This window comes from Salvelinus sp. IW2-2015, linkage group LG16 (assembly GCF_002910315.2).
Source record: "Salvelinus sp. IW2-2015 linkage group LG16, ASM291031v2, whole genome shotgun sequence".
Classification (NCBI taxonomy): domain Eukaryota; kingdom Metazoa; phylum Chordata; class Actinopteri; order Salmoniformes; family Salmonidae; genus Salvelinus; species Salvelinus sp. IW2-2015.
In genome coordinates this window covers 20,985,814-20,999,918 of record NC_036856.1, presented here as the reverse complement: position 1 = coordinate 20,999,918, position 14,105 = coordinate 20,985,814, and the positions used below count along the sequence as shown (strand labels likewise).

Sequence of the window (14,105 nt, the reverse complement as noted above, 5' to 3'; positions counted from 1 at the left end):
AAAGGCAATGCTACCAAATACTAATTGAGTGTATATAAACTTCTGACCAACTGGGAATGTGATGAAAGATATAAAAGCTGAAATAATTCCTTCTCTCTCTTATTATTCTGACATTTCACATTCTTAAAATAAAGTGGTGATCCTAACTGACCTAAGACAGGGAATTTTTACTAGGATTAAATGTCAGGAATTGTGAAAAACAGTTTAAATGTGTTTGACTAAGGTGTATGTAAACTTCCGACTTCAACTGTATTATCACGACAGCGATCTATAACGCTCAACATATAACATGACACTGACGATAATTGGGGGTCTCTGATAAATTGGGGGCGTGAGAGATGCAAGCAGCAACACAGGGGAGGCTGCTTCCATAAATCAATAGGGCCTGATGCACACAAGCTTGGGCTATCTCAGTTTCTATGGTAACTGCCTGCATGGTCCCCTCCCCCATGGATGGCTGCTGACTGCCTGCCTCACTAGAGCCATGATAGAAGACACTCCGTAACAATCTCCAGCGTGGCACAATAACCTACTTCCTCTGCCCAGCCCGGAAGACCCGGATGTAGAATGTGGAATGGTGGTCAACAAGAGGAATTGAGAGAGTGGGAAATAGGAATCTAACGAGATTTATATTAGGTTTTCTGTTTTCTTTGGCTAATAACATTTACTTTCATTAAATAGCTAATGAAACCCATAGATACCAGTAAATACAGTATATCTATCTTCATGATGATATACATATTAGCTCTTAAATGTGGTTTTAGTGATTTACAATTAAATTCATAATAAGAATGGGATGGGATTGGATTATCAGATAATGGAAAAATCATTTTCAATATAGGAGCATATGACCACAAGCATTTCGCTACATCACAAGCATTTCGCTACACTACAAGCATTTCGCTACACCGCAACAATTTCGCTACATCACAAGCATTTCGCTACATCACAAGCATTTTGCTACACCACAAGCATTTCGCTACATCACAAGCATTTCGCTACATCACAAGCATTTTGCTACACCACAAGCATTTCGCTACACGCGCATTAACATCTGCTAACCATGTGTATGTGACAAATCAAATTAGATTTTTCTTTGATTTGATTTGACAATCACACTCTCTGATGACACCCCTGTGAAGTTCTGCGACAACTAGTTACTACACCAGCATAGTATGAGAAGTCTGACTGGTGTGAGGAACATGATGCGTCCATTATGAATCATACAAAAATAAAATATAAATCCACATACCAGATCCCACTAGATATAACCACATACTTCATGGTTATTTGTGTAACGTTGACTATGACCTTGAACTAACTATGTAAATTGCAGCTATAATGATCAGCCCAAATCTGACATTTCTACCAGTTTAGACCATACATTTACACATGTATCTCTATTATAAAGCAATTCCATATCTGAGCATTTCTAAGGATACTGCCTGGAATAGGGAGACCATCCAGGGAGCAGCTGCTGGGTATCACCTCCCTGCTCCCTCTCTCCCTGGTACATACCCCTTCCCTCCCCACAACCCCCAGTGTGGCTGATGGCTGATGGCTGATGGCTGATGGAGGGATGAAGACAGGACACTCACCGACATGTGTGATGACACAGCCCACACGCTGCTGGAACTCCTGCAGAGACATCTCCTCCTCTCTTAGCCAGCAGAGCATCTCAGGGTGTGTGCAGCTTCGGCTCTCCTCTCTCCCCTCCTCTGCTCTACTCTCCACCACTCTCCTTCGTCAATCCGCTCCCTCACCGGAGGCTGAAGGACCCTTCACACACAAAGCACAGTGCCACTCCCAGTCCGAAAGCACCTCAGAGATGATGTGAGAGAAGGGAAGAAACTTCAGGTTCTGCGGATACCTCTAACTCCACAAAAAATATATTTTTTCCTCAAAAAGTACAATACAATTTAGCATAGTATGTGTATGTGTCATTAGRAATGGATGGATACACACACGCTCACTGTGTGAGCCAATCAGGATGGGCTAACGCTGCTTTCAGGCTGATGCTCGGCTTGCTGTAATAAAGGCTGAGTCAGACACCAGGAAGCAAATCAGGGAGCAGCTACCTGCCTTGGGGAGATAGGGGGCTAATGGATTCCATAACACAAAACCTGGAGCTATAGAGCCACTGGAATGGAGCTACAGTACCACTTGGGCTATGATGAAAATGTTGCTTCTTAAAAAATCTGCTTAATCTAAATGGCAGACAATATCAAATAATATCATAACATTTAAAATATAATATTGTAAGTAAAGGATTTCATTTTCAAGTAATCCATTTTAATAATGGAAATATGTAGGCTGAAATAGGCTGTTAGCATACAGAAATTAAATATGTAGATAAGGGATTCTTGAAAAACAGGACAATCTCAACTAGTTTTTTCACAAATATTTGTATTAATATTAACAAAATTGGAAATATATATTTTGATAGACCAAAGTATCAGCTATCACACCATGTAAGGGAACAACCTACTAATTCTAGATTTGTTTCATAAAATGCACCTAACTGGATTTATGTCAACTCCGTAAGACATTTCATTTTTATATTTATTGTCCAACAAGTTTAAAGACTTTGATTGTTTGAGTCTAACATTAGATTATTGAACTATATAATACAAATATTTTTTTTGTTTTGTTTTATAGCATTAGGAACACCTGCTTTTTACATGGCATAGATAGACTGATCAGGTGAATCCAGGTGAAAGCTATAATCCCTTACTGATGTCACCTATTAAATCCACTTCAATCAGGGAGAAGTAGGTTAAAGAAGGATTTTTAAGCCTTGAGACAATTGAGACATGGATTATGTATGTGTTCCATTCAGAGGMTGAATGGGCAAGACAAAAAATGTAAGTGCCTTTGAACGGGGTATGGTAGTAGGTGCCAGGTGCACTGGTTTGAATGTGTCAAGAACTGAAACGCTGCTGGCTTTTTCACACTCAACAGTTTACTGTGTGTATCAAGAATGGTCTCCCACCCAAAGGACATCCAGCCAACTTGACACAACTGTGGGAAGCACTGGAATCAACATGGGCCAGCATCCCTGTGGAACTCTTTTGACACCTTGTAGAGTCCATGCCCCGACAAAATGAGGCTGTTCTGATGGCAGAAGGGTGGTGCAACTCAATATTAGGAAGGTGTACCTAATATTTTGTACACTCAGGGCTAATTATTAGCATTTTGGCAAGTTTTTCTAGATTCAGAATATATAAAAAACATTTATAAAGCAAACATCATCCCTTAAGTCTAGTACAGCAAATGCTTCAATAGTTTAAGCATATGTTGCAGAACAGTGCTTAAACATATTTTTCAGAATATTGACAAATAAAATGTATATTAAGGGGGTTTAGCCATCAGTGACAGATTTGACGAGCCACACAAAATATGAAACATGATCCATTTGAAAATCCCCAATATAAACATAACCATTCTATCAGATCTTCCAGTACTCTGACGGAGTTTACGTTAGACAAAAATCTGACGGAGTTAACAAAAATTGCAATTTTCTTCATTCAAGTGGTATAAGTGGTATAGAAATTTTGTTTTTCCTCAGTTGCTTTATGACTCTAAAATCTACATAAAAACAAACATATTTGAACCAAAATTCATATTCTATCCATCAGATAGATGGAGTTGACAGTTTATGGTTGTGACCATGGTGATTTCGAATTACAGTGCATTCGGAAAGTATTCAGATCCCTTGACTTTTTCCACATTTTGTTAGATTACAGCTTCATTCTAAAATGGATTTTAAAAATCCTCATCAATCTACACACAATACCCCATAATAGCAAGGCGAAAACAGGTTTTTAGCAATTTTGGCAAATGTATTAAAGAAAAAAAATAGAAATACCTTATTTACATAAGTATTCAGACCCTTTGCTATGAACCTCGAAATTGAGCCCAGGAGCATCCTGTTTCAATTGATCATACTTGAGATGTTTCTACAACGTGATTGGAGTCCAGCTGTGGTAAATTCAATTGATTGGACATGATTTGGAAAGGCACATACCTGTCTATATAAGGTCCCACAGTTGACTGTGCATGTCAGAGCAAAACCCAAGCCATGAGGTCAAAGGAATTGTCCACAGAGCTCCGAGACAGGATTGTGTCGAGGCACAGATCTGGGGAAGGATACCAAAACATTTCTGAAGCATTAAAGGTCCCCAAGAACACAGTGGCCTCCATCATTCTTAAATGGAAGAAGCTTGGAACCACCAACTCTTCCTAGAGTTGGCCGCCAGGCCAAACTGAGCAATCGGGGGAGAAGAGCCTTGGTCATGGAGGTGACCAAGAAGCCGATGGTCACTCTGACAGAACTCCAGAGTTTCTCTGTGGAGATGGGAGAAACTTCCAGAAGAACAACCATCTCTGCAGCACTCCACCAATCAGGCGTTTATGGTAGAGTGGCCAGATGGAAGCCACTCCTCAGTAAAAGACACATGACAGCCTGCTTGGAGTTTGCCAAAAGGCACCTAAAGGACACTCAGACCATGAGAAACAAGATTCTCTGGTCTCATGAAATCAAGATTGAAGTCTTTGGCCTGAATACCAACCGTCACGTCTGGAGGAAACCTGGCACTCTTTCTACGGTGAAGCATGGTGGTGGCAGCATCAGGCTGTGGAGATTTTCAGGGACAGGGACTGATAGACTAGGCAGGTTCAAGGGAAAGATGAATGGAGCAAAGTAAAGAGAGATCCTTGATGAAAAACATCTCTGGAGAGACCTGAAAATAGCTGTGCAGCGACGCTCCCTATCCAAACTGACAGATCTTGAGAGAGTCTGCACAGAAGAATGTGAGAAACTCCCCAAATACAGGTATGCCAAGGTAGTAGCGTCATACCCAAAGACTTGAGGCTGTAATTGCTGCCAAAAGTGCTTCAACAAAGTACTGAGTAAAGGGTCTGAATACTTATCTAAATGTGATATTTCCATTTTTTCATTTTTCATAATTTTGCAAACATTTGTGAAACCTGTTTTTGCTTTGTCATTATGGGGTATTGTGTATAGATTGATGAAAATAATGGAATTCATTTTAGAATAAGGCTGTAACGTAACAAAATGTGGAAAAGGTCAAGGGGTCTGAATACTTTCAGAATACACTGTAGTTTGTTTAAATCTATCAAAAGTAGAGAACTTTTCAGACCATGAGCAGTCTTATTGCACTACATGTAATGAGGACATGAATAATGTTATGGTGTAGCTGAACCTGCTCATTCCTGATTCATTCAGGATTTTTTACAAATCTTTACCAAATCGCAGGCCACATTTTTTTATGAATCACAGCTTTGAGATAAATATTCTTCTAGTTCATATTCATTATATCATTTTTTGAGAGATTGAAATTTGCTCAGGACAAAAATAAAAATAAAACATTTCAACTATAAAAATAAAGTTCCCCTCCTTGACCAGTATTGTCCTGACTATATATATATATATATATGTGTGGAGTTGTGAACTACATGTAGTTTAACTAGTCATTAAACTACCTTTTGCATTAGCTTGATCGTAGTTGAACTAAATTGTGGTGGTGTAGCTAACTATTGGAACTACTCACTGGGCAAAAACAGGTTGAATCAACTTTAGCTAAGTAAACAAAAATGTTCTTTAGGGTAGCTTTGGTGTAGCTTAACTTCTTCCATTGTGAAGTAATATGGTAGCTTGGTAACCTATATTTTCAAAGTAGCTTCCCCATCACTGGCTGTATTAATACAGATAGTATTAATAGTGTAATGTCATGCAAGAAAGCATGATTCGATACAATAAGGTCAACCCATCCCTCTACTACTCTGTCCCACATTTTGATGAAAGCAAACATGCAAGCCAAGGGCATTATCTTCTTACCACACGTCGTTGCCCTTGGGACCGTGGCGATTGCCTAGGAGACGAGCATCGAGCAGACGCCCCATAGACATCTGCGCCCCTAATGTCACTCCCATAGAAATATAAATGGTCACTCCATTACCCCAGGCGACAATCATGAATAACTGACAGCTGGTCGTGACTGGTGATGAGGCATACAAAATGAAAATGTGTAAGGGATAATCAACGAGGGGCTATGCGTTCTATGAAAAATAATGTTGAAGGACGTCAAAGGTGTTTTCCATGACGATGTAACTGAGTTGAAATTACCTTCCAAGGAGTTGCGTTATTTTCCAGAGAAAGCATTGGGCCCCGAGTTGATCATTATCCCTTTTATACCATGGCTATAATTCAACACATTTGCCACTAGAAATGTGTTCATTAATTTGCCACTAGAAATGTGTTCAACATCTGAAGTAGCTAGCAAGTTTACTAGATAACTACAATAGTTGCTGTGGTAATCAAACAGACGTGCTATTTTAGCTAACCAAACCATCAGTTCTAGCTTTCTATTATAATAATCGAATTCAACAATACCAATCATGTTTTCTACTCGACTTTTGCTTTCAAAACATGTAAGTATGAATTAAAGCCAAATTCTACCGTGCCGATATACCGTGTGTCATAAGAAAATAATGCACGCTCTAGAATGCCCTTCAAGCCAATAAGAAACGAGTATTAAACAATGCCATGGCATAATTGTACTTTTTTCCTCACTATGTTATTTTAAATACATCATTCGATAGTAGTACAACATGAACTACCTCCCTAGACGAGGTGACGGATGAAGAGAAGAATCCGCATTGAATACTAAAACGTTACCGTCGCTCAACTCTCTGATTGGAGGAAAAAGAGTATCGTAGGCGGAAGAAGGCGTCGCATCTTCTCCATCAGGGCGGGTTGTCACTAGTTACAACAGCCACAAAGTCAACATTGGCTGTGTTGTAAAAATGTATGAAAACAAAACAAAAATGCTTTTTGATCTTAATGTAATGTTAGGCATAAGGTTAGCCGTTCAGTTAAGGTTAGGGTTACGTCTAGGGTTTTATTTTAAGAAGATACATTTTATAAATAGGCGGGGTTTTAGACATAATTCTAATTTTGTGGCTATGGTAACTAGTGACAACCGTCAGGGCGGGAAATCAACCACACATGTCAACAGATTACACATTCCGAATGTCAACGCAGTTTATCTAGCTACATATACCTAATTATTTTTAAACGGTGTAAGTTAATTGTAAAGTCCGGTTTCAATCAACTTTGGGTAAGTTGATTCTTATTACCAAAGCTATATAGCTAGCTAATGAGCACTGTTGSTACTTGCTAACTGTTCTGCGAGCTAGCTAACTGGTGGTTGTTATTGTTTAGCCAGCTAACGTTAGCTAGCTTGTCAAAGAAAGAGGTGAACGTCGCCCTCTTTTTGACAGTCAAGTATGACTCGGTGACTAATGGGCAGTGATCTGTTTTCTAAATCCCATTTTCAAGGAAGAGCCATGCAGGCGTTTTTGAAAGGAACATCAACTCAAGGCACCAGACCTCTGAAAGAGAAAGGTACAGGGACCAGTGGAGAGAAGAAGCAGAAATCTGTCCCCTGGGTAGAGAAATAGTACGTTCAATTTCTCAGCGGTTGTAGTATAAGCCCTTGAGAATCTTCATTCATAGAATGTAATTACAGACACCCAAAGAATAGAAATGCTATTCGGTAGCTGCAGACAAATGTCTTGGTGATAATTAAAGTGGCTTAATATGTTTAGTCAGAAAGAAAACCCTGCATTAATTTGATCAACACTGAAAACCCTGCATTAATTTGATCAACACTGAAAACCCTTGTTTGGCTGTTTACAGTAGACCAAAATGTATGGAAGAGGTGGCGTTTCAAGAGGAGGTGGTTGCTGTGCTGAAGAAGACTATAGAGGGCGCTGATGTAAGTAACCTCTTCAATTCCATGAGTAGTGACTTCATATGCTTAGGGTAAATACTGTCTGCCTGCGATTCTGTTTGAATATTACATGATTTCTGTTGCAGCTCCCCAATCTGCTGTTCTATGGACCACCTGGAACAGGAAAGACCTCCACCATCCTGGCTGCAGCCAGGGAACTTTATGGGTGAGAGGGACTCACCAGATTTCCAGATTACTGCATTCCAACTGATGCAGATATGCGTTTGTGGGTTTCAGTGCTTGTCTACACCACAGTYAGTTTTCAGTGTCCGTTCCTTTCCACAGGCCAGAGCTGTACCGACAGAGAGTGCTGGAGCTGAATGCCTCCGATGAGAGAGGGATTCAGGTGGTGAGAGAGAAAGTCAAGAGATTTGCCCAGCTGACTGTAGCAGGCCACCGCACTGAGCAAGTACCAGTTTCCTTAACCTTTATTCACATACCCCCCCCCCCCCCCAAACACACATGTAGCAAGCTCAATCTACACAACAAATCAGATCATATAATACATGTACTTTCCTTACCCCCTATAACAGTCAGCATATTGTTCATGTTAAATTAGGATATTAAAGCCTCTTTCCATTCCTTACCTCTGACAGTGGGAAACCATGCCCACCCTTTAAGATCATCATCCTGGATGAGGCTGACTCAATGACCAATGCTGCTCAGGCTGCTCTCAGACGCACCATGGAGAAGGAGTCCCGGACCACCCGCTTCTGTCTCATCTGCAACTACGTCAGCAGGTCGATTGGGCTTCGTATTCCAAGAGGCACTCTAGAATATGAAATCTATAAGTTGTATTTTTTTACACAACATTACAAACTCTTTGAGACACTTTACAATATGATGTAATAAATGTTAAATCTGTAGCTAAGCCAACTTAAATTGACTGATTTTATTTCCAGGATTATTGAGCCCCTGACATCCAGATGCTCCAAATTCCGCTTCAAACCTCTAGCAAATCAGGTCCAAGAAGAGCGCCTGCTGGATATCTGTGACAAGGAGAATCTCAAGTACTCAAAGGAGGTAATGATTACAACTGTACACACTGCATCATCATTTTTTTACAATTATATTGGGTACTATCCCTAGAGTTTGGAAGGCGGCCCATGTGCTTCCTCTACATAAAGGTGGCGACCTGAGTGATCTAAATAATTATCGTCCCCTTACCAAACTCTCTTGCCTAGAAAAGATCCTGGAATCATTGATTAATACTCAGCTGGATCCCTTTTAACTGCTAAATATTTTCTGAATGTAAAACAGTACAGGTTCAGACCAGGTCATAGTATCATCTCTACTACTTCCATGGTTTTAGATGAAGAAACACTACTGCCTTCTTCATTGACCAGTCCAAGGCATTCAACACTGTGGATCACACCTTACTTATTCAGAAACTCTATGATTGGCTTAGATCGGACTGCTTGCAGCTGGTTTGAGAATTATTTAAAAGACAGAACAGTGTATACTTATTGATGGGGTTAAGTCAGGATTTCTAGACATAACAAAAGGTGTCACACAGGGTTCGATTCTTGGTCCAGTTCTTTGCACTATTTGTATTAACGGCATTGGTCTATCTGTACAAAACTAACTTTCATCTGTCATCTGCGTACACTGTTGTATACGCTACTGCCCCTACGGCAGCTCAGGCTCTGACTCCTCAATCTGCTTTTACTACCTTGCAGAAGGCCTTGGTTGACCAGAAGTTGATACTAAATGCTGGTAAAACCAAGTACATGTTATTTTCCAAATCATGTAATAATGTAACTGATGTTTTATGCATAAGTATGTTAGATGGTGCCCCAATTGATCGTGTCCCCGCCTATAAATATCTGAGCTTCTGGATTGAGGTAAAGCTATCTTTTAAAAAGCATGTTGACGAGTTAGTCGAGAAATTAAGAATGAAGTTGGGCTTCTTCCGTAGGAATAGGACTTGCCTTTCATTAAATAGTAGAAAACAAATATTCAGTCCACATTTATTTCTGTTARAGATTATGGCGATATTATATACATGAATGCAGCTACCAGTGTTTTGAAGCCCTTGGACACAATTTATCATAGCACACAGAAACAAGAAACAAGTCTCTCACCGTTGCCGCTTGCTGTAGACCGCCCTGGACACCATATGTGAATTGATTGCCCCCCAACTATGTTCAGAGCTCGTGCTGCTAGGTGACCCAAACTGGAACATGCTTAACACCCCGGCCATCCTACAATCTAAGCTTGACCCTCAATCTCACACAAATTATCAATGAACCTACCAGGTACAACCCCAAATCCGTAAACACGGGCACCCTCATAGATATCATCCTAACCAACTTGCCCTCCAAATACACCGCTGCTGTTTTCAACCAAGATCTCAGCGATCACTGCCTCATTGCCTGCATCCGTAATGGGTCTGCGGTCAAATGACCACCCCTCATCACTGTCAAACGCTCCCTAAAACACTTCAGCGAGCAGGCCTTTCTAATCGACCAGGCCTTTCTAATCGACCTGGAATGATATTGACCTCATCCCGTCAGTAGAGGATGCCTGGTTATTCTTTAAAAGTGCCTTCCTCACCATCTTAAATAAGCATGCTCCGTTCAAAAAATGTAGAACCAGGAATAGATTTAGTCCTTGGTTCACTCCAGACCTGTCTGCCCTTGATCAGCACAAAAACATCCTGTGGCATACTGCATTAGCATCGAATAGCCCCGTGATATGCAGCTTTTCAGGGAAGTTAGGAACCAATATAAACAGGCAGTTAGGAAAGCTAAGGCTAGCTTTTTCAAACAGAAATTTGCATCCTGTAGCACAAACTCKAAAACGTTCTGGGACACTGTAAAGTCCATGGAGAATAAGAGCACCTCCTCCCAGCTGCCCACTGCACTGAGGAAACATTGTCACCACCGATAAATCCACTATAATTGAGAATTTCAATAAGCATTTTTCTACGGCTGGTCATGCTTGCCACCTGGCTACCCCAACCCCGGTCAACTGCCCGGCACCCCCCACAGCATCTCGCCCAAGCCTCCCCATTTCTCCTTCACCCAAATCCAGATAGCTGATGTTCTGAAAGAGCGGCAAAATCTGGACCCCTATTACTAGCCTGTTCAACCTCTCTTTCGTATCGTCTGAGATTCCCAAAGATTGGAAAGCTGCCACGATCATCCCCCTTTTCAAAGGGGGAGACACTCTAGACCCAAACTGCTACAGACCTATATCTATCCTACCCTGCCTTTCTAAGGTCTTCGAAAGCCAAGTTAACAAACAGATTACCGACCATTTCGAATCCCACCGTACCTTCTCCGCTATGCAATCTGGTTTCAGAGCTGGTCATGGGTGCACCTCAGCCACGCTCAAGGTCCTAAACGATATCATAACCGCCATCGATAAGAGACATTACTGTGCAGCCGTATTCATCGACCTGGCCAAGGCTTTCGCTCTGTCAATCACCACATTCTTATCGGCAGACTCAACAGCCTTGGTTTCTCAAATGACTGCCTCGCCTGGTTCACCAACTACTTCTCAGATAGAGTTCAGTGTGTCAAATCGGAGGGCCTGTTGTCTGGACCTCTGGCAGTCTCTATGGGGGTGCCACAGGGTTCAATTCTTGGGTTTGACTCTTTTCTCTGTATACATCAATGATGTTGCTCTTGCTGCTGGTGATTCCCTGATCCACCTCTACGCAGACGACACCATTCTGTATACTTCTGGCCCCTCTTTGGACACTGTTAAGTAACCTCCAGACGAGCTTCAATGCCATACAACTCTCCTTCCGTTGCCTCCAACTGCTCTTAAATGCATGCTCTTCAACCGATCGCTGCCCGCACCTGCCTGCCCGCCCGTCCAGCATTACTACTCTGGACGGTTCTGACTTAGAATATGTGGACAACTACAAATACCTAGGTGTCTGGTTAGACTGTAAACTCTCCTTCCAGACTCACATCTCCAATCCAAAATTAAATCTAGAATCGGCTTCCTATTTCGCAACAAAGCATCCTTCACTCATGCTACCAAACATACCCTCGTAAAACTGACCATCCTACTCAACAAATTGGATGCAGTCTATCACAGTGCCATCCATTTTTTACCAAAACCCCATATACTACCCACCATTGCGACCTGTATGCTCTCGTTGGCTGGCCCTCGCTTKATACTCGTCACCAAACCCACTGGCTCCAGGTCATCTACAAGTCTCTGCTAGGTAAAGCCCCGCCTTATCTCAGCTCATTGGTCACCATAGCAGCACCCACCCGTAGCACGCGCTCCAGCAGGTATATCTCACTAGTCACCCCCAAAGCCAATTCCTACTTTGGCCGCCTTTCCTTCCAGTTCTCTGCTGCCAATGACTGGAACAAACTGCAAAAATCACTGAAGCTGGAGACTCATATCTCCCTCCCTAGCTATAAGCACCAGCTGTCAGAGCAGCTCACAGATCACTGCACCTGTACATAGCCCATCTGTAAATAGCCTGTCCAACTACCTCATCCCCATACTGTATTTATTTATCTTGCTCCTTTGCACCCCAGTATCTCTACTTGCACATTCATCTTCTGCACATCAATCACTCCAGTGTTTAATTGGTATATTGTAATTACTTCGCCACCATGGCCATGGCCTCATTTGCACACAATGTAGACTTTTTTCTACTGTATTATTGACTGTATGTTTGTTTATTCCATGTGTAACTCTGTGTTACTGTATGTGTCGAACTGCTTTGCTTTATTCTTGGCCAGGTCGCAGTTGCAAATGAGAACTTGTTCTAAACTAGCCTACCTGGTTAAATAAAGGTTAAATAAAATAAAAAACGTATGTTTGTTTATTCCATGTGTAACTCTGTGTTACTGTATGTGTCGAACTGCTTTGCTTTATTCTTGGCCAGGTCGCAGTTGCAAATGAGAACTTGTTCTAAACTAGCCTACCTGGTTAAATAAAGGTTAAATAAAATAAACACTTCATTTTATAACATCAAACCATTTTGACTGTTAGATGTTTTTATCATGAAGTTGGTTGGACCTTGCTAAAAACACGTACGTCACTTCATTATTCTGTTTTTGTTTATAAAGCCTAACTCAAACTACAATTTACTTAACATCATTGTGGAAATATAGAAACTCTGATTACAACACTAGATCACAGGGTTGGTTAATGCTGGAGACTGCACGTGTTTCCACAGAGCTGGGTAAATCCGTCTTTTCCTATCAGGCCCCTATCATGTGGAATAATCTCCAAGTAACTTTTCATTTGGATGTGTTGTTGTCTCTGGGTCAGTTTAGGAGAAAGGGATTTTTATATTGATAAATGTGTTTTGTTTTTGTGTATATAATATTTGCTATTTATTTATTTTGTGTTTTTAAATTGTGTATAATTTTATTTTCTGTATTGTTCCCAGGGCACATTTGCAAATGAGACCTAGGTCTCAATGTGTTTTTCCCCTTCCATTGTTTTCCTGCAGGGTATTGCAGCGTTGGTGAAGGTTTCAGAAGGGGATCTTAGAAAAGCCATAACCTTTCTTCAAAGTGCTGCACGGCTGAACACAGATAATGAGATCACAGAGAATGCGGTCATAGAGATAGCAGGGGTGAGTGCTTTTATTGTATTTCACTCAACAATAGTTGCCTGTTTTTTGCACTGTGCAGTCTAGTCAAAAGAGAGGTATCCAACTTTGCTGACACCTATGCTCACATTCCTCTCTAAGGTTGTTCCTCCCAAGATGATTGACAATTTGCTCAAAATCTGTTTCAAGGGAACATTTGAAAAACTAGAGATTGCTGTTCGGGTATGCACATTCACTTTTTATTGCTGCTTCATTACATAGGGATCGAAAATCTAACTCCATGACACTTTTAATGTAGCAGCTTTCTGTCAGACTAATCACCTGGCCATTCTGCCACTTACAGAACATGGTAGATGAGGGCTATGCTGCCACACAAATCATCAACCAGCTACACGAAGCCATCATAGAGGAAGAGCTGAATGACAAGCAGAAGTCTGCCATCACGGAAAAGATGGCAGTAGGTGTTTCAAAATGGCATAACTTACATCAATGTGGCAATCTTATTTTACAGTCGTAGTGACTTATTGATTTGTCTCATTTTTCAGGTGGTTGACAAGTGTTTAGTGGATGGTGCAGATGAGTACCTGCAGATGCTGAGTATGTGTTCTGTGATCATGCAGCAAGCTACTCTGAGTAACTGACTCCACAACCTCATGGATCATTCCTCTCCATATGCATCTAGACCAACAGCTTTTTCTATACATTTTTGTAGGTTGACTGTATTAAAATGTTATTGTTTCCTGTAAATACTG

The 14,105-nt window shown here is 41.1% G+C and overlaps 2 protein-coding genes across 8 annotated transcripts in view; one reads left to right on the top strand and one right to left on the bottom strand.

Annotated features, from left to right (window-relative positions):
• mcf2l2 (MCF.2 cell line derived transforming sequence-like 2) overlaps positions 1-5,955 on the bottom strand; it is a 130,848-nt gene extending 124,893 nt beyond the window's left edge. For 3 of the 6 annotated variants that reach the window (XM_070447597.1, XM_024004502.2, XM_024004498.2), the window contains 1 exon segment: positions 1,599-2,053. In XM_070447597.1, the coding sequence (XP_070303698.1) occupies positions 1,599-1,677 (79 nt within the window). In that variant the 5' untranslated portion in view covers positions 1,678-2,053. 6 annotated transcript variants of the gene reach the window in all.
• Positions 5,956-6,999: 1,044 nt separating this feature from the next.
• Positions 7,000-14,100, top strand: LOC111975599 (replication factor C subunit 4). Of its 2 annotated transcripts, none has more exons than XM_024004000.2 (11): positions 7,000-7,142; positions 7,364-7,484; positions 7,724-7,802; positions 7,904-7,983; positions 8,103-8,222; positions 8,414-8,557; positions 8,720-8,840; positions 13,252-13,377; positions 13,495-13,575; positions 13,697-13,810; positions 13,899-14,100. In XM_024004000.2, exons 2-11 carry the CDS (start codon positions 7,372-7,374, stop codon positions 13,992-13,994), a joined length of 1,074 nt encoding a protein of 357 aa, XP_023859768.1. In that variant the 5' UTR covers positions 7,000-7,142; positions 7,364-7,371; the 3' UTR covers positions 13,995-14,100. The 2 variants fall into 2 exon arrangements, with proteins under 2 accessions (XP_023859768.1, XP_023859769.1); XM_024004001.2 differs by having other exon boundaries at positions 7,052-7,142; positions 7,368-7,484.
• The last annotated feature ends 5 nt before the right edge of the window (positions 14,101-14,105 follow it).

Coding starts and splice junctions, on each gene's coding strand:
- LOC111975599 (XM_024004000.2), top strand. CDS start 7,372: ATGCAGGCGTTTTTGAAAGGAACATCAACTCAAGGCACCAGACCTCTG. Junction 8,223..8,413: donor GTAGCAGGCCACCGCACTGA/GCAAGTACCAGT, acceptor TACCTCTGACAG/TGGGAAACCATGCCCACCCT. Junction 13,576..13,696: donor AACTAGAGATTGCTGTTCGG/GTATGCACATTC, acceptor TGCCACTTACAG/AACATGGTAGATGAGGGCTA.